At 44.6% G+C, this 20649-nt stretch overlaps 2 protein-coding genes across 4 annotated transcripts in view; one reads left to right on the top strand and one right to left on the bottom strand.

The window, feature by feature from the left end:
* ZDHHC17 (zDHHC palmitoyltransferase 17) overlaps nucleotides 1–20649 on the top strand; it is a 139104-nt gene that overhangs the window by 108506 nt on the left and 9949 nt on the right. The window lies entirely within an intron of this gene.
* CSRP2 (cysteine and glycine rich protein 2) lies at nucleotides 498–18941 on the bottom strand. 3 transcript variants are annotated; one of them, XM_073788384.1, is made up of 7 exons: nucleotides 18798–18814; nucleotides 16860–16991; nucleotides 8649–8761; nucleotides 5758–5926; nucleotides 2151–2280; nucleotides 1379–1472; nucleotides 498–804 (listed from the first exon to the last, which is right to left on the bottom strand). In XM_073788384.1, exons 3-7 carry the CDS (start codon nucleotides 8758–8760, stop codon nucleotides 728–730), a joined length of 582 nt encoding a protein of 193 aa, XP_073644485.1. In that variant the 5' UTR covers nucleotide 8761; nucleotides 16860–16991; nucleotides 18798–18814; the 3' UTR covers nucleotides 498–727. The 3 variants fall into 3 exon arrangements, with proteins under 3 accessions (XP_073644485.1, XP_004330595.1, XP_073644486.1); XM_004330547.4 differs by lacking the exon at nucleotides 16860–16991 and having other exon boundaries at nucleotides 18798–18941; XM_073788385.1 differs by lacking the exons at nucleotides 16860–16991; nucleotides 18798–18814 and adding an exon at nucleotides 18823–18841.

Genomic DNA, 20649 nt, shown 5'->3' with positions numbered 1-20649 from the left:
GTTTTAACAGTGTGCCTACCCTGGGTCAGCGTACCTTTCTGAGAAGCTTGTTAGGAAGGCTTCGATGGCTCCACCCCTAGAGATTCTGCTTCTTTGGGGCCTAGGAATCTGCTTTGTAATACTCCCAGGTGACTAGTGCAGGTTGTCCAGGAGCCATGCTTTAGGAAACTGCTCCCAGCAAGAGAAGAGCAACTACTGAGCTAGAGTGGGGCAGGCAGGCAGGAGTTCTGCACTGCTGAATTAATTGCCAGCTCTGAAGAGCCGGAATGGTGGGGCCTGTTGCCTAGCAACCCTCACTCTGGAGGCACACTTGCCAGCTTAGAGAGAGCCACCTTTTGCAACAGCTGTAATGCAAACATTAACCTGGTGAGTCAACCGCTTAATGGGGTGGACTCTCTTTAACCAATAAAAATGAAGGTGGGGACCCAGATGATTTACCACTAACCGACATCACAGCACTCCTCCAAAAGGTTAATTGAAAGACACTGAACACTAAATTAAGCTGAAATTTTATTTAAAACGTAAAAGAAATGGTTCTTGAAATGCTGATGAATAAAGCGAAAAGATATAGTGCTCTCTTCCTACTAGTCAGCTGGCCTAGCCAAGTACAGGGCAACATACAGTACTTAAGTACTGGTAGAATTTCACAGCAGTTTAGTGTTAGATTATCTGTGCCTAGATTATGTGGAGTTTCTCAGTGTGTGATCTGGGTTCTGGGTTTGCGCCTCTACTGAGCATGAACAAGGGCTCCTGCCCCTTGGCCATAGCCAAATCCCTTGGGCCCAAAGTTTTTCGCATAGCATCCTACAAAAGAAAAGGGAAGAGTTAGTGCAAGTCCATTAAGCTTTGCTAGCATTGCTTAAGACTGATGTATCAACAGACATCCGTAAATTGAAAAAGCTGTTGGCTATGCCAAGAAGAGTTCAACTTATTTAAGGTGTAAAGTGTGCCATGTAGTAACTACGTTAAAGCTGTGAAGGTGAGTCCGAGTCTTCTGGTTCCCTAGTGTTCAGCTCGTGGTCCCAGCTGAGTTACAAGTATGCAAATCGGGCCAGACAAGTTATATATTTGTCTGTGACCTTCATATATTCATATGCTTTGCTTAAAACATTAAGCTGAAAGAAGACTATTGTTTGTTTTTATTTGTAGGGGAGTTTTAAATGACCAGGAACTTAACTTACTGTATCATCAAAAATGTTCTGTGGTTTTTCTGTCATCTGTAAGCATCTCTAGATCTTTTATTTTCAGATACCCAGCTTTTCCCCATTTTCAGAGTGCTTTTCGTCCTTTTTTTTTTTCCCCCTGCTAGTGACATTTCCTTCACTAACAGCCAGTGTGAGATACCCATATGGACATCAATAACTGAAGTTAATTTTACCTTTACAATAGATTTCACCTTCTTTCTCAGTCAGAGTCGTTGACTCAAGACTCTTCCCACACTTGGCACATCGGAAGCAGTTTTTGTGCCAGGGCTGGAAGAGAGGAATGAGTAAGTTTAGATGCTGTGGCACAGTGGCTCAGGAAGATCAACCCAAAACAGGGTCCTGACTACTGTGGGTCAGCCCCAACCAGAAGGTTGAAACTGCACCCTCTACATTCTTGGTTGCTTGCAAAAGGGCTGAGTTCAGACTTCATCCACAGAAGACACGGACCGGACCGGGAGCTGTGCCACGGAAGGGCCGTTTCCCTAAGAGCTGTCTGAAACCTCGCCGCAAGCCCTGTGTGCTCCTTTGACGACCGCCTCCTTTACGGTTGAGAACACTGCAGCTCAAAGAGGGGAAGTGGTTAAGCAACTTCTTCAAACCAAATTAGCATCAGGTGCCCTAAGTCACTGCTTTTTTGGGTTTTTTTTCCCTTTCACTACACTGAAGAACCTGCAGAGTCCAGGTTTGTTAAGTCTGCCCTTGTCAGTTAACACCTTCAGGAGCGCCCCCTATGAAAACAAGGTTCTTTTAAACACAGATGTGATTTGTCAAATAACGGCATCACTTCAAAAAATTAATGATTCAGATGGAAATTCGATTAAGAAAAAGTTTAATTCAGGCATTTATTTATAAGGTAGAGCACCTGAGTGGGCTGCAGCGGGGCCTGTGGGAGAAAGGTAGTGGAGAGTAGTCATCCGCGGCTCTTAGCTCAAGACGGCACTTTACCTTTCCAGCTCCAATGATCTTCTCGGCAGCGTACACAGAATCCCCACATCTGGAACACTTCTCAGCACCTCCGTACTTCTGAGCAAATTTAGAAGTGTTTGGATTTGTCGTAGGCCTGTGAGGTTGAACACTTGTGGAAAGGGGAGAAAAGGAATTAGGCAAGATTTTCCAAAGGGCCCTTATAAGCCTTACAAGGCAGGCACAATGGCACTCTGGGACTTAATTGCTATACTGTCCCTTGGCTGGAGGCCTCCACAGGCCAGTACAGGGGAAAGAAGGAGGAAGAAATAAATCTCAGGGGCTGGCCAGTTATTATTTTAACCTATTTATGGGCTCATTATTGTTACAAAAAGACAGACAAGGCTCCAAACTTAAATGTCTGTCCCTCTGAATCTAAACTCATCAGAATTCATTGAATCCCCAGTGCTAACCTCTCCACTAAACAATTATGCTGTGTTTTATGAAAACCTACCATAGCACATATTTTCACCCCACTTCATATCATTATTATTATTATTCATATTACCACTGGAATCACAGCTAGCTTTTTTACTTCACAGAAGATAGAAAAAATCAGTAGTAACTTAAGCAGTTAAGTTCTGCACATAGGTCAGCTGACTTAGGCAGTAACTAGGAAAATTAAGTATGTTTTACAGATTACTTAATTCCCCAATATATTAGGGGAAAGTATGAATAAATTACATTTTTCATGGGAAAATATTTTAGAAAGTTTGCCTATTACTCTGTGATCTGTTTATCTTTACTTTTTCTCTGTACAATGTACTGTTTTTGTCAGTATTTACAGGTCACTAGGTAAACCTTGTTTTCCTCTCACTTCCTGTAATTTTTTTCCATTCAGTATGTAGATGTACCTACCATGTAGAACACCATTCTGGGCTCTGAAAAGATTTAAAGGCTTTCCTAAAGCCTTACAAGTAGGTTGAGCAGATAAGATGTGACAAGAGTTAGCACTCTGCAAAGGGTAGCTAAGTGTCAATTTTTCCTACTAGGAAAACAATTTTATCCTAGTTATATTTTATTAAATAGGTTACATACATATTTAAAGTGTTAATTTAGGAATACTGCCTTTTCATAAAACAGTTTATTCAGACTTTACATGTATCTTTAATATCTTCATCTCCACTATATCCATTTTTTAGTCATTTAATGGTTTTCTACACTTCTACCTAAGTTGTTTAATATACAGCATTTCTTGAATCATGTTTGATGTGTCCACTGGAAATTTTATTCTAAGCAACAAATACCAATTCCCAGTACTAATTCACAGGACCGAATTTTCCATTGTCCCTAATATGGGCATATTTTTTAAAAAATCTCCACAACCCACTGTATATATAGTCAGCCCTCTTTATCCACAAGTTGTGCATCCACAGATTCACCCAACCTCGGATCAAAAATATTCGAGAAAAAAATTCTGGAAAGTTCCAAAGAGCAAAACCTGCATTTGCCACACGCCAGCAGCTATTTACATAGCACTTGCATGCTCAGATTTTATATCCGTGGGGTGTCCTGGAACCAGTCCCCCATGGAAACCAAGGGACACCTGTACTTACTTTTAAAAGTGATCTTTAAAAGCTATTCACAATGATATCCAACACTTGCAGTTAGGAGTTTTCCAAGAAAAATTTCCAAATCTGCCAATCATATTAAGAAGAACTTTATATAGATTATCTCCCACCTCCCTTCCAGCAACCTCAGAAGCCATGGTTAATTGCTACCTCATATGACAGATGAGGAAATAGGGGCTTACATTTAAATAACTTGCTGAAGGCCTAGAGAGTTAGTAAATTGGTGAGCCTGAACTAAAAAATGCAGGTCTGCCTCAATGAAGATGTTTCTGCCCACTCAGTGGTGCCTCTTCAAGAGATCCCCCCAAAGCTGTTTGGTCCCCATAACTTTCACAATGACCACGTGCCATAAGGGCAGTCCAGACTGCAGGTACTCCCAGAGTTGTCATTAAGAGGGGCTTCTGGAAAAGGAAATCCCTACACCTGCTCCTGCAGGATGAGTAACATGTGGCCAGGCTAAGAAGGGGAAGAGGCAAGGACACAGATCAACACAGGCCAGCATAGAAGGTTGGCTAATTATTGGAGAATATGGAGAAGCAGGAGGAGATAAAGAGGAGGGGCCATTGGTCTTTGTGACTTAATCCCATGGCCACAATTGCTGACTTACTTTTGGGGTCATAGATGAGTTTTGTTTGGGGGGAATGTGTACAGGTTTATGTGTTTGAAATAAAATCTTGGGAAACAAGAATAGATTTTAACAAGTTGGAAAGGGAGAGCAGAACAAGAACAATGAACTTTAACAAAGTCAGAGGTAAGCTGGGGTCCTGCAAGTGATGGCATGCAGCAATGAATGCGTCAGCCCTCATACAACCGATGCCCAGCAAGGCACCACAGCTCAGAAAGTGAGTGTGGAAGAAACAGGAGAACAGAGAGGTGGGCCTCGATGCAGGACAGCGCACAAGTATGCGGGCCAAAAGTTCAAATCCTGGCTCTGCCACTTACCTGTGTGAGCTGAGCCTTAGTGTCCTATCTGTAAGGTAGGGACAGAGTAACTCAACTCAGAGTTACTGTGAGGATTATATAGAATGAACATAAATGTTCAGCAGACGTTATTTCAGGCATACCATAATGCACTGTGCTTAAGATCATAAGCTTTGGAGTTACACTGGGTTAAGTTCCAGGCTCTACAATTAACTAGCAGTGTGACTTTAGGCAAATCACTTAATTCTCACTGTCTCACTTTGTTCTTGATTAAGATAGGAAACCCTACTTACAGGGTTGTGAGGATTACATGAGTTACCATACATTATTGCATGGTGTCCAGTCTACAATAAGGGCACAATTAATGGCCTTGTCCAAGGAAAGGCCATCTTATTGGAGTATTACACAGTTTTGGCCTCTTCAATATAAAATGGATGTGGAAAATGTGAAGTTCAAATGAGGGAATTAGTCAAGAACAGGAATTAAATTCCACATGAAGAAATTATGTCTCAACATGAATTACTAAGTGAAGTTTGGCAGATTTAGCACTTTGGTACCGAAACCTTTAAAATTTAGTAACACTAACCTCATAGAATCAAATACAGGAAATAATTTTCATTTTTAAGTAAGAATTGTAAGCTAGAGAAAAGTAATTTCTTGGTGAGGAAACATTCTTACATGGAAGGGCTGACTGAGGAATTTTCATTGACTGCTTAATTGCACATGAGAAATGCATCTCATGATTCCGATACTACATTTCTCCATCATTTGAGTTCATGATGTCTGGTCTGTGAAGTGCTGTGAAACGGAAGTAAATTTAAACCACTTGCTTTTGAGAACATCACAACTCCTTGATAACACCTCATAATGCCAAAAATCGGGACTGGAAATCACTGGAATAATCAATAAGAACTTTGCCAGGTCCCAAACTGTCCATTATTTCAAGCTTAAAGAAGGGTCATTAGTTTATACTAGAAAATCTGAGTCATTGTCTTTGATTCTTTCAACCTAAAAATCTGGAAACTCCCAGATTCCCATTCACCAAGCAACATGAATTGCCACCATGCCTTCCTGAAGGTCACGTGGTCTTGACTCACCTCTCGGGCTTGATGCCCAGCCTCTCGCCCCGGTCCATGTTGAGTGTGCCCGCACCCTGGCCGTACCCGTAGCCTTTCGGCCCATACTTCTTTCCATAGCAGGATTTGCAGTAGATCTCGTCATCGTGAATTGCCACTGTTGTACTATCTAAATTTTTCCTGCAAACCACTGAGGGGGAAAAAGTTAGACTTTAAAAATATGCCAAAGATTGCCTTTTTCCTTAGAACAATGGTGGGGCTGACACAGGGCCTAGAAAAGGTAAAGGCACAGGCTCTCTCACATTCCTAGTTTATTCTCTGGTTCCCAAAAGCCACTGGAGAGCACCTGGACGGCTCGCTACCTGTGAGGACGATTTGCGTTCCTCCATGGATACGATGGTCATTTCAGAAATACGTTAGAATTTTAACATCCTGAAGCCTCAAACTTTTTAGTAGGATCTGCCCCCCAGACAAGAGGGAGAGAAGTTTCCAAGATGTCTATAATTACACGAACAAAAGGAACAAAACTAGCACTTTGCACCCAAGACCCTTGCTCCCAACCTTCAACGCTCAATCTTTTTCATCCCCTTCATCCAAGTATTAAAGAACAAAAGGGTAGGAGCGCCTTGGGCAAGCTGCCTCTGCAGCCCCTCCTCCCCCAAAAGCACCCCCAGGGATAAAAACGGTTTTAAATCCAGAATTCTAGTCTTCATCACTAGTCCAGAAGGGAAAAAGTGTCTTCTTTCATCTCGCCACCGGCTTCTCCAGCAGTGATAAGTATGTCTGAAAATCGTCAAGTGGTTTAAAGTCTGCATTTGTTTTCCCTTCAGTCCCAAAGGAGAGCACATTCTTTCATGATGGATTTCTTACCACATTTCCACGTATCCCACTTCATAAAACTGCCAAATGTCATCATGTTTTATCCAGACATTATTTCACTTTCTAAGACTTCAATTAAGCTTGAGAAAAAAAAAAGACTTGTGAGAGAGCTCACTGGAAGCACAATCGGGCAGCAGGAAACCCAAGATTAGTGCAGTAGAAAAGGGGATTCCCCCCACCCCTTATTTAAAAGAGAGGGAGAAACAAAAAGAGGAAGGACAGAAAGAAGGGCAGGGAAAGGCGACTAGCTGGCTGCTTCAGAGTAGAGTTAAATGATGAAGTTTTTATTATCTTAGACTGAAGTCTTCTCTGGTAGAACAGAAATGACATCATCTACTTTGAACCTTGCTGTTGAGGTTCAAGTACTGAAATATGTCTGCTTAAAGTTAACCTAAAATTGTACACTGCTGAAGAACAAACACCCTTAACAGACAGATTAAATAGAAAAACTGGTTTTAAACACATATTTATTAACCAGAGCAAGTTTAAATGTAATGAGATTTTGACTAGAGAACCACCCGTTTCCCGCTAGGCCTCATCTGTATTCTCTGCAGTAAAATTCTCCTAAGGTCTGCAAACTACTCTGAATTATTTCCTTAAAAGGCTTTAGTCAGCAGAGGCACATATTAGGAAGGAGTAATAAAGATGACCAGTAAAGACCTTGACATTTAATAAACACTGACTTGATTACGGTGTAGACATCCTGGCTTAACCTAGAGGAAACTTAAGAACAATTTCTCAAGTATTTACATTTCCTCTTTGTTCACATACTCTCTTGGTTACAAAGCTGCTGAAAAATATGGATTCCTTTAAAAAAAATTAACTTCTAAGAGAAGAAATGGTTAAACCAAATCTGAGAAATGCTAGCTATTATGGAGGCGTACATAGCAAACATTCATATGCTGTATTTGTATTCTTCGTAACTGCAACTCTCTGTTGTCTGTTTCTGGTCGTCTGCAAAGCAGTTGCTGTATGAAAAGGTCCAGACACCTTAAATGCTGGTGCCTAGAAGGAGAAGGACAACTAAAATTTGTGAGGGAAACTCTTTCTGAAGATTATTCCTTAGTGTAACCAGACTTCTTTTTAACATAGGCAGTTTCTAACAGTAATTTTCACTGCACAGTACTCTAGATATAGCGGAGAGCTGCACAGACGGGTGGGTTCCTCACGTAACAAATCCTTCGTTCAAGAAAATTTTGTCATTTGAATCAGAAGCTGATTAATGTTGAGCTTCCTGAAGCGGCTACTCTCCTTTTTTAAGACTGAAGACTTGGTTGTCCTGAGAAGGAATCTGCCGGGGAGAGGGGGCTTCTCTCCTGTTCCCTTTCTCTCATTATCAGGTACTGACCATCGTTGCAGCAGACGCCCACGTGCTGGTTCGTGGTCTGCCTCATGTCTGTACCAGCCACTCCGGTAATTCTCTCTCTATAAACAACAGTAATTCCCCACCTGCTTCTGTGGGATTTTCATATCCTACGTTCCTTTCCCTCAAATTTAGGACATCAATAACAAGAAATAACTCTGAATATTCACTACCAGAGAAGACAGAATTTGAACTTCTAGACATGTGAATTTCACCTAACAGTGTGGCGAGAAACCAGCCAGTTAGATTTCAAAGAGAAGGAGCGCTGCCAGAATGAGAAAGCTGGGGCGGATGGGGAGTGAGCCGTTCGTTCAGGAATCGGAGCCAAGCCCCTGGGATGTGCCAGGAACTGTGCTGGGTGCCAGACTATAAACAGCCCCGAGGTCTCGGTGAAGCGGGGGAGACAGACGTGACAACAGATAAAGTACAGGGGGTGCCAAGTGGAGGCGAAGCGCTACGGGGACCCAGAGGCCAAGGGTCTGGGTCGCCCCTGCTGTCCTTGCTGTGAGGCTGAGCGCTTGCACTGTCCATGGGGACAGACAGGCAGAAACCACGGGGCTGCTAAAATCATCCTTGTTAACAAAACCACAGTTTCTTCCTGAAATCGGTGAACTGAAGCTTCTGACACACGAGTTGTGTCCGCGCGAGCGCGGGGGCGGGGGAGACTCACTGCACAGGAAGCAGCAGCGGTGGAAGCTCCGGCCATCGCACTGCACCTCCTCTGCGTGGTACACAGTCCTCCCACAGGCCCCGCACTTGTTGCCACCTCCCCAGACGGGCATCCTGCAGGAAGACAGAATCGTTAGAACGGACCCCTACCGTACGAGACGTCTCACACGCCCCCTGCAGGGCTTTTTACACCAGGGGACAGCAGACAGCGTTGGTTTCTTTATAACCTGCCCTGGCCACATCTGTAAAAGACCTGCGTTCCTCCAAAGTAACCTCGTCTCACCTCCCAAATCACAGCCCTCACTAGGAAACGGGCTTGTCGTGCACAGGTTTTTTTCTCCTACAGGACAAAGGACCTGCGTTTAGTACAACAGTGCAGGTCGCCAGGCACAGAACAAACTGCCGCCAGCATCCCCGGGAGTTGAGAAAGCAGCTTAGGGAGTGGGAAGGCAGACGCTGCCCACGCCCAGCCTCCAGTCGAAATGAACTGGTTTAAGGCCCAGCTGAAGAACTTACACTTGGGTGGAGGTTTTTACATGTTTCATTCATTGTAACATCACCAAATTCTTAACCATAGAACATACACGAGCTATGACACACTTCTAGGGAGGAGGGAAGTGCTGGGCGGCCCAGCAAGATTAAGCTGTATATTTTCTGCACAAGTTATGAGAGATTATAGCATAAACACTTGTTTCTCTGACTAGCACAACTGCATGGCTGGAGCCTGGGAGTAACCACAACGAACACCCATCCAGGTGGCTATCATTTAAGTTTCTGTGCTTCACTAATCCCAGTGTCCTGAAGTCCAGCCGACAGTTGGTTTTCCCTCTCTGGTGGGCCTGTCCGTCCACACAGAATAGGCTACCAAGTTGCCTTCCTGGCAAAATGAATTGTTTGTTGACTGTGTCCGAATAACCTCTGAGCAATGTGGCCTGGGGGTAGAACTGGAAGTTTAAAACCTTGGCTATCTTGCTGTGAAGTAGCGCAACGTGTTCTAACCTCCTTCGCAATGAACTGGTCTACCTGGACCCAGTTTAAAACGCCTAGTTCTGAATGGACAGTGTGCTCAAGTGCCTTTGCCAGTACAGAAAGTTGTCCTGCAGAGACAGTGTGTTATGTTAGACCTGCCCTGAGTGGTATCTAAAAACACAGTAGAAGAATTCCTTTCATCCCCACTATCATTTCCAGACTTCCCTTTGCTGAGTGCCATTTGCAGCCCTTGTCTGTTGCGTCTCCTTGGATGAGCTGCTGCCTCTCTAGTAAACAGCTAGCTAAGAAGGCTGAGAAGTCCTTACTAACTCAAGTCTGGCTAGAAAAAAAAAAGGGACAAGGACAGCTGCTAAGCAAAAGGCTGAAGAATCTTCAGTCCTTAAGATAAAAAGGAGGGTGGAGAAAATTCCTATCCCACTTGCCCAACCTACACCGTTTTGACAATCGAGAACACAATGACTCCCTAAACAGTGAGATGAGGCCTTTACACAGGAAAGATTTACAGAATTAACCACTGTGCTGGGCACCCTTCTGGGGCACAGCCTTCTCTGGCCCCTCTTCTGGTAATACTTCCCCCAGATTTTCTCAAGGGCAGCCACCACCTCTTTCTTGGCACACGTGGTTTAGAGAAGTACTTATTAAAATGTGGTCTCCTGGTGACTGTCCACTGTGCTGGCTACCAATTCGAGACAACATTCAGATAAAGCGTTTAGAAAGTTTTCTACAATTTTATGCCACAACAATCAAGAGCATGATCAGTGGGCTCCTCCTGTTGGACAGAGGACAGTCAGATAATCCGTGTGTATTTGGAAATTAAAATAAAAAGAATGGTCCTTTACCACAGATAGTTGGAGAAGCACTAGTTTAGAGGGTGTGACTCTACCCTCAATTCCAGGGCTGGACATGCGATGCCTCCCTGCAGTCAGATGAGTGCATTCCCCCTCCTGCCATGGCGACTGGTTTAGGAATGGGCACAGGACCCCAAGCCAGTTCAATGGAAGTTAAACCCGGCCTTCGGTTTAGAACTGTGCCAGTGCAGGAGTGGAGTTGTTAGCAGCTGTCTGGAAGAAAAGAACCTAAGAAGGAAGCCAGCACAAAGGAAAACAGAGACTAGTTTAGATAGTCTTTAGCCGCGCCTTGTTGTATCCTGTGCTCTTCAATTATATGAGCCAATAAATTCCCCTTTTTAAGCCTTGGGAGATAGAGCCCCTGGTCCTAGAAACAAACAGGAACGACACACGAAAAGACCTGACTGATACGACTAGTTATCCCTACGTTGTTGGCCTCAACTTGCAAAAAGCCTGTTTCCCTTGTTCAGACAGGAACAGAGTCATTTCTAGGGTCCACAAATGTTACCAGGCTCCTGTGAAGGCATCCATATAGGATCGATAGATATCCAGCAACAATGGAATATATTTGCAAGCTTTTCTTTGGTAGTTGCATAAATCTCTTATTCCTGTCCCTGGAGACTGGTGCTCCATTGTTTAAATCCACAGTGAAACCTGAGCCCGGCTATAGAACCTGACACAAAACTTGGCTTCAGCGCCTGCACTGGCTTGAGTTTGGAGGGCAGTTAATGATATTGACTTTGCCCCATGGCTCCAAAGCTACCCGTGTTCTGGAATGCTCACAGATACAACAGACATCTGCTGGAAGTATCCCATGATTTCTGAGGAAACCAAACACCAAACCCAGACTTGCAGGTAATGACGTCACAGTGACTTAAAATCAGATCCCAACCATCAACAGCCCAGCTGGCTTTTAAAATACTTTTATCATCAAGGCATTTCTCATCATGTTAGAAAGGGTCATCGTACCACCAACCCGTATCACAATTACTTTGGAGCAATCACCAATAAGGAGCCAGACTTTCTATCAAGACAAACACTATCCTCGGTTGTCTCTAAATAACATTTAAAAATATATAAAAACTAACTCATCACTCTGTGTTACTCTCTCTCTACGATAGAGCAACTTGGACTTTTAAAAAAGGAAGAATATCTTCCCTTTCCTTGTGTAATTCAGGGTTGAATTCACCCCTTGTAAAGTCAAGTCTGATTCTTACTGTACTTGCCACGCCAGCCAAATGTGAATAGGTCATCTTTTCGGGAAACACCTATCCAATACCTTTTCAGCTTGCCATTTTAAGAGCTTCCTTCCTTTGAGGGTGGGGACCACAGCTCTGTCTTCTCCCACACCATCAACCAGAGTGCTTGGCATATGTCAAAATATTTCATTTCTATTATTTTAAGGAATCCTTCCTTTTTCAACTTGTCTTTACTCTTCCCAATTTGATCTTATGCTTACAAAGACAAAGGTAGCACTGTCCTACTTCTCCGTCACATTCTTGGATTCTCAGTAAAATTTCCAAGTCATTACCTTTTTAAAAGTTCCACTCAGTTTAAAGGCTTTCCTAAGGATTTCTGAATAACGCTCTCTGTGGGCCAGGCTAATGGTGTAGTCGAGCATCCTCAGAAAGCTTCAGATGGGTTTACGTTTTATTTTTTAAGCAGGATAGTGGATAGTTGGGTGTTCCTTATGTTATTCTCTATCTTGTATGTCTGAAATATTTCGTAATGGAAGGAAAGAAGGAGGGAAGGAAGGAAGGAAAGGAGAGATGGAGGAAGACACTGATTTAGACAGACCTGGGTTAACTTCACTATTATAATGGTTGTGCAATGTTGGGCTTAATTTTCTTATCTGCAAAAAAGGGGGGAAAGGTAGCTCTCCGTACCTCACAGAGATATTGTGAAGATAAAACACAGTAAATAAATGCCTTGGCAGACATCCAATAACTGGTGGCTTGAGGATGGGAGGGGCATCTCATGCGGTCCATCCTGCTATCGGTACTCCTATAGGAAACCCACTGACTAGCATCTATAGAACACAGCTCAGAGCAACAAACAGTAAAGGAAAAAGTTATCTGATTAGTCACTCATAAACCTTTCTCTGGAACATTACAATGCACTGCAAGTATAACAACAGTTGCACTTGCGGGGACTAAGAAATGAAGTTCAAATTTACACTTTTAGGGTGAACCCCTATGCGTGTCTGCTGAATTTGGCAGAGGGAAATGGGACCATCTTCCATTTCTGTCACTCCTAGCATTGCTATGCATATATTAAAAAAAAAAAACATACACACAAAAACCCAAAGCTTCATTTTTCCTACAAGCCCTTGGCTGCACTACTCCACAACAGCTGACATTAATCACAGCAAACTGGATTTGCACTGAGCAATCTGGGCTGCATGCCTTTCCCCGATCCTATGCATTAATTTACAAAATGGTAAGAGGAGAAATAAAACCCCACGTTACATACACCTCGCAAAAGAGGCCAAACATGGGCCAATTCAGTTTTTTTGTCTTGTTCTTTGGTGCTCATTGCCTGAAAGAGCTCCAGCACTAGGATTTATCCACTGTGTTGGATTAAAAAGCTTGGTTTACATCCAAACACCTATGTGCAGTTTCTCTTTGCGGCTTCTCCCCAGTCTAAGACACCACCCAGAATCAGTAAGGCTTAGCCCAAGAAGAAAATTACTGTAGTCTACATCTGAGTCACCTTGCGGTAAAGTTAGGTCATTCTCTAGATAACCAGTGACCACAGGGATCATTCTCCTCACCTGTGCTGCGCTGACTGCCTGCCTTATTTTAGAATCTGAATGACTCAAACCCATGAATTTTGAGCCTATGTGCCGCCGCTTGTAATTTAAATTAACTGGTCTGATGCCGAGTGAATCCGTCTATAAACCCAGATTCTAAATGCTTCCAGAAGATTTGACATCTTATGACTACATGCAGGGCTTTGTTATTATACAGAATCTTTGTTATTATGCTATAACTTCCCAAAAGGAGAGAATCTACTATAAAACAGTTTCATCTTGAGCCACATCCAGAGGGGGTCACTTGTTAAAGAATATGTAACTGTCCCCAATTACAATGATTTTTAAAGAGGCCAGAGTTTGAGAGCTGTAATTAATTGGAAATTAAGCTGCACTCAATGCCCATTCTAGAAAGGTTTTCTTCTGCAACCCAAACTACCTGCTTAGTCTACTTCCCTTATCTGAGTGAATACCACTGAGCCAAGGATAGGACTCTCTGTGTCTTAGTGATGGGCTCCAAGTTCCATTTGGCTTCTTCTACCAAAGGTAAATCCTCAAGCTGGTCTTCAAGAGAGCTCGGCCTCAGGATGAACTAAGAAGATGGATTTTGGAGTCCACACAGTCTCATTTCCCTCATATGCAAAATAAGGGTAGCAGAACCTTTCTTTCAGAGTTGTTAAGAAAATGAGATGAGAAAATGCTTACAACCTTTCTTTCAGAGTTGTTAAGAAAATGAGATGAGAAAATGCTTACAGTTGGCATTCAATTATTGGCCGCCTTTATCATCAGTATTTAGCAATGTTCAGTCTTTGTTATCAATACTTATCTTCTCCTACCCATCTCAGTCCATCCATTCCTTCATTATGTCCCTAATCCCTCTACATCAGGAAAACTGACTTACCTCCCTCCCTCCCACCCTCACCCAGCTAACTCCTGACTTCATTTCTGAATCTCAAGTAATTCTTCCAGGGTAGGGGCAGCTAATAAACACTGTAATGCTGTACTGTTTATGAAGCTCTCCTATAAATCTATTAATTCAACATCTTATAAGCCATATCCTGGGTTGGGAGCTGAGGATAAAAGGGTAAAGGAAGGGTGCCTGTTTCTCAGGGAGTTCTACTTTGGTGGTAGAAGTATGTAAACAAATAACAGCAAAGTAACCCAAATCACAGAAGCGTGTAGAAGGGGCTTTGGGAAGTCTGTATGGTCTGTTGATGGAGGGACGCCAAAACAGTTTCATCTTATTGATTGATTGATAGTGGATTCCTGGAACTATGTTGGAAAAGATTCTGGAGACCAGTCAAGGTTCCACATTAAAGATCACTGGGGTTAATAATGTCTGCCATAGAAACTGCAGTGCACGCGCCACCTCTAAGACATTCCAGGGATAAGAGAAAGAGTGTGAACTCAGAATGAGACAGATGTAAGCTTGCAAGTCAGTTACCAGCTCTGTGATCGTGGCCAAGTTCCTTAACATCTGAGCCTCCACGTCTTCAGCTATAACTTGGAAATGGATGAGCGCTCTGCCGTAGGATGGTTGGTTAACGAGATAACATTCGTAAAGTACCTGGCAGAAGCCTGTGCTCCACAAATATTGGTTTCCTTTTCCTTCAGGAGCGCTAGCGGGCCGGATTAATGGTTACCAAACGTTCAGCGGTTAAGTGACTTGCTCAGGTCACTGACCTCCAAAGATGCAGATCTAGGCTCAACCACTCATGTCTGACTCCAGAACCACAAGCTGTCCCCCAAACTCCCATATCTGATTGAAGGGTCGAGAATATTCAAACCACCTGAGCGTGATCAATCCTTGAGCTATCAACTTACACGCAGGAACACCTTCCTCTCTGGCCAGTCTTCATCCACCCACCTAGCAGTTAGCAAGTGTCCTCTATGTGCTAATCGCATACCCAAACTGCTACTTTCAACCAAAACGTACTCTCTACCACTCCTCTCTGCCAACCGAAGTCCATCCTCCTACTGAGGGAAGCCTCCCTTCTATCTAATAAGCTGTCCTTTGTGTACCTCACCCTCACCATTCATTAGTAATTCTGTATCCTGTTGCCACTCATGTCTTCAACTCGGAGGACACCTTGACCCAGATTTGGAGGCTGTCAAATCACACGTTAGAACACAACTGCGCTCTCAGCTCGGGCACTCTGACCTCCACCTGCCAGCCCCAGATAGCCACAATCTGTGCAAACTACGAGCTATTCAATTATTCAAACAATTTAATGTTTGTGTGATTTTTACATGGAGTCAGACTGAGACTTATATGCCAAGACTACTGTTTATTTGCCAAAAGATCTTAGGCTGTTATCTGATCTGTTCGTTTTCTCATTTTAAAAACGGAGATACTGCTTATTTATATCGTAAGGCAGTTTTGAGATTGAACAATACATGTAAAGCCCTTCGAATAATGCCTGCCACATGATAAATAACAGTAATTAGAAGTACTTACGTAAAGCTTACTATACCTATGTTAAGTAGTCTACTTATATGAACTTAATCCTCATAACAGCTGAGGTAGGCATTATCCTCACTGCATGGGTGGGAAAGCTGAGGTGTAGATTATTAAGTGGCTCGTAACTGTAAAACCAAAACACAATTACCAATTCAACTTAAAAATACCAGAGAAACTCAAATAGACTATACTGAGTTTATTTGACTGATGTTTCACTAAAACTAAAACACTGCTAGCAACACAAACACAGCAGTGACTGATGTGGCTCTAGCACAGGTTCTTTTAAATTGGGTATTTTCTGTCCTGCTGTGGGGGGTATGCAGATTTGATTCTGTCTTCGCTTTCCTCTTCTGGAGGAGAAGCCACCATGAAACCTAACTGGGAAGTCATGTGGCCCTAATGTATTAAATGGTATGTGTCCTCTTATTAGTCAAGGACAATTAGTAGTACTGTTGGTACAAACAAAAAAGCAAGGAACCTGATAGCCTTTGCAAATGACTCACAATATACTTCTTTTGCTTCTTCCTCTAAGACTTACACTAAAATGTACAATTTTTATAATCAGAATTTGTGCCTGGCTCCTCCACAATCCAGTTTGAGAAAACTCCCGTAAGTCAGTCAGGGTTCTTAACCTGGGGTCCACAGATTCCTTGAAATTCTGGGGATCGCTGAACTTGGTACCATGTACTTTATTTTATGCACCAAAAACAGTTTGAGAAGGGGTCCAGAGGCTTCACCAGACTGCCAAAAAGTTCCATGACACAAAAAAGTTAGGTATTACCATCCTAGGTAATCAAGACCCCAAGTGTAGGGAACCCCACCCAATAGAACACAAGGGATGCCACGCAAATACCAGCCCAGGAAATGATACAGTTGAGGAAACCTGTGAATATCTGCAAAGGGAAGAAAGCTGGCCTCCAGGCAAGGCCTAGGCAATACTGTTCAGAGTCAGCAATCTTCTGGAGGAGGCTTTCACTGATAGCCGTTTCCCCCTATATTCAACAAAGAGCAGAACAGAGTCTAATTACAAGGAACCTCTCCCAAACTGGGCTGGGTTTTATACAAGGAACAGCATGCCTTCCGAGAACCCCTGCAAGGTATGTGCTATTACACCCATTTTACAAGATGAAGTAACTGAGACCAGAGAGTAAAATAACTTGCCTAAGGTCATCAAACCAGTGGCTGCTGAAGCTGGGATGTGAATTTGGGCCCAACTGGTCAGTCCTGTCCTTCTCACCATGCTATGCCTCCTCTCCCGCTGTGGGCTTGCTCTCCCCCGCTCATCTGATTTACCTGATTTTTGACAGAGAAGAAAAATTAGAGGCCCAGATGTCCACATTTAGTGGCGGCGTCAAGGCTGGACCCAGGCTTCTAAAGCTCATTTATTACTGCCCCCTCTAATCTATGCCAACATTCTTGCTATTTTAGTATAAAATACAGTTTCCTCAAAATCCAAGTGAGTTGGCAATTTCATCAGGACAGACCTCCAATGAGTACTGCTTTCAGCCCAGTATTTGGCATATACCAGTATCAATCAATATTTGTGAATACATTTGGAGGAATCCATTAAAAAAACTCATGATAGAAACTGTAGATCAAATCTGCTAATATTTCTATTGTTTGAGTCCAGTTAAATCTTTGTTCTCTACAATTGCAATCTTACTCATTCCTTCATTCATTCATTCAATTAACCAGCATTGGCTCTGGTCCAACGGTGTGTTTAAGACACCCAAGCCAAGCACTGTGAATTTCAAAGACTCATGGGATACAGACCCCCCGTGTCTACCTAACTTCACTCTGAAAGAGCAAAGGAAACGAATCCAGGGTAAAAAGAACCTTGAGAAATATTGGTAAAGTATAAGTGGCAGTCAACTTCAGAGGGCAATGACCAAGGAGACTGTGGAGGGAGACCACGAAAGACTTAATAAAATTTGTTCTCGTTTGGTATGCAGTTTTTAACGTATGTGCAACTCACCCTTTAGGAATCCACTGCCCATCTTTCCTGAAAATTTGAGTCAAATTATAGCCAACTCTGTGGCTGTCCTATTTGAATTCTTGGCATTTTTTATAAGTAGAGTTTTAAAACAGGTTAACTAGAAAAGTTAAGAACTAAAGAGACCATTTTTACTGCCGAGTTAAAAAAACTACCCAAAATAAAAAGTATTTATAAAAGGAAAAGGAAAAGGAAAAAGTCTGGTCTGCAGACTGCAAATAAAACAGGTTGAACATGTGGGGTAACCATTTAAAGAAATATCGTTCTACAAACGTCCTGGCTGTGTGGGGGGGCGGGCAGGGCAGACCAGACGTGGGTGTCTCCCGACTCAGAAAACCCACCCTGCCCCCCCCCCCCACCGGGGACTGCCTACGTGGAGCTTTGGAACCGAGGACGTGATTTGCAGGACCTGTTGCAGAATTTACAACCAAGCATTCTTGCTTTCCCGGTTTGTACCTGAATGGTAGAAAGTTCCGGAAAAAGCTGGGAGTGATCAATATGACGTTTCACTGCTGTGCCTTCAACATTTAAGGTTCAGCGCTCGGTGGGCAGAGACCACCAAACAATGGGGATACCAGGAGCTCTGTACCGCAGCAGGGGAAGGATTTCGGGCTCGACAGGCTGGGGGAGCCCCCTCAGCACCCCCAGGGCTCCGAACCAGCTGGGAAGGTCGCCCTCGGCGTGCAGCACACTCGGGGCACAGGAGACCCCGAGACTCGGATCCCGCCCTCCCCTTTGCGAAGAGAGAACGCGCCACTGGAGGAGGGGGCCCTAGGCTACTAAAAGGCGGATTAGCAGCCCCGCGAAACTCTGGATCCCACCTCTCTCTCCCAGAGAAACCGTGATGGAGGTCGCGCACGATTATTTCTCTGCGCAGCGGACCCGGGATCCGAGAGCAGGGCTGAGGCGGCCACGGGGAACGGGGCAGGTGTGTGGAGATCGGGGCGCAGAGGTGAGGAGGATGGCTAGGGGGACCAAATGGGGACCAAGATGGGGACATCGGAGGATATGAGAGGGGGCGCCGGCAGGGCGGCCTCCGCATCCCAGGAGGCTGAGGGAACCCCCACCCCCGGGGTCGGCGGAGACGCCCGCACCTCCCTACTCACTCGAGTCGCAAGCAGGACCACGCACCGCGGGCAGAACTAGCGAGAAGCAGTCGGTGAGAGCGCGGCGGGAGTCCGGGAGCCAGGACGCAGGGAGCGCCGGTACCTTTTCAAGCCCCCTGTGGGCGTGGCCAGTGGGTGCCCCGCCCCCACTCCTCCGCGCCCCGCCCCGCCTCGCCTCGCGGCGCCGCGCCGCGCCTGGCCGATTCCTGGACCGGCTCGGAGGACGGGAGGGGGGAGCTGCTCGCGGCCGGGCTCCGGGGTAAAGACAGAGAGACAAAGGCAGAATCCCGCCTCTTCCTGCTGCTTCCCGCGCGGCCAGCATCTTCCCACGTAGCGGGACCGCTCCCGCCGACTTTACTCCTCTCGCTCGCAACGGGACCCCGCAGTTTCTAGAAGTGGTTAACCGGAGTCGGGAAAGGAGGCTTCCTCGCCCTGCAGAGAGGCCGGACGGCGGGGCTGTCCCGTCGGGAAACAGCCCTCGCCGCCCTGCTACGTGCCCTTCCGACCGCGGTTGCCAATTCTCCTTTAGGAGGGAACAGTCCAAGGTCGAGTTTCCAGCAGTAGAAAACCGGCCAGATCGGGAGTTTCCACCACACCGTCCGTTGCCTTTCCCTTATAAGTAAACTCAACGTGATTAACTTCCCCAGTGGACAAGTATCCGCTGGCCCGATTTCCAGCTTCTGGGAATCCGCAACATTCCTGTTCTTAAAGAGCAAAATTTCTCATCTAGATTAAATAAATGACGTTACCAAAAAAGCCTCATTACTCAAGTGTTTTGCCTTTCCCACCATCGGGGGGCATGGCTGCACACGCTGCCGAAGGGGTGCAGGGGGTGCGGAGAAACACACCCAGAAACCCGGGCGCCAAAGGGCCTTGGGATTACATTTGTCGGTATCAGAAAAGCCCAGGGACAGCAGTGACAGCCGAGGGGACCTAATACCTGAACTACAGGCTGATTTATTGTTTTAGATGAAAAGAAAAACAAACAATGCCATCTTTATCTTGTTCACATTCTAGGCCGACTGATGACCTCTGTGCCAGAAGTGAGGATCCCTGAGAGTTGATGTTTGGGAAAGTGGAACACTCAAGAAAGACAGTGACCAAGGCTTTCCCTCAGGCCACAAATGCAATAGCCTCCTCTAGTGCAGAGCTTCTCAAACTCCACACTGTAGACCTTTGGGGCTGGGTAATTCTTACCTATGGGGGCTGTCCTGGGTGTTGTAGGATGCCTACAGCCACTAGATGCCAATAGCATCCCTCCCTCCACACTGTAACAGTCAAAAAGTCTCCAGACAGTGCCAAATGCCCTCTTGGGGAGGGGGCAGAGGGCATTGGTTGAGGACCACTGCCCTGGTATATATCTGCATGATAAATTGCAGAAGTGGCTTATAATATTATTATTGTTTTATTTTATATGCTGGGGCCAATCCAGGATAAACCCATTATAAGAGCAGCCTTATTCTCTGTCCACCCAGTACTGTACAAAAACACATAGTGGTGATTGACATCTCCTGATATTGTGGCAGGAGTCTGGAAGTATTCCTGCCTGCTGTGAGCTTTGCTAAATATGGGCAGTCCATGTTTTCATGACATCAGCTAATGTAAGAGCCAACATGAAAATTCTGTCCTTCTGATTCGACATTCCCTTTATCTCTGCTGCTTACAGTACTTACTTTTTCTTGCATTGGTTTATGTCGTGTTTCTACTGAATGAAACTATTGGTGAATTTTGATGCCGCACTGGTTTTCAGCACACTGTTGTCCTTTCTCTCCCACCGTTGGGTTCTTTTTGATGCTTCCATGACCTGACCTGTTTGCTTTCTGACATGCTCATGTTGTCCCTAAATCGCACA

Source organism: Tursiops truncatus, chromosome 11 (assembly GCF_011762595.2).
Source record: "Tursiops truncatus isolate mTurTru1 chromosome 11, mTurTru1.mat.Y, whole genome shotgun sequence".
NCBI classification, from domain to species: Eukaryota; Metazoa; Chordata; class Mammalia; order Artiodactyla; family Delphinidae; genus Tursiops; species Tursiops truncatus.
Note: the sequence above shows the minus strand (reverse complement) of the source record. Positions and strands in the feature narration are given on the sequence as shown.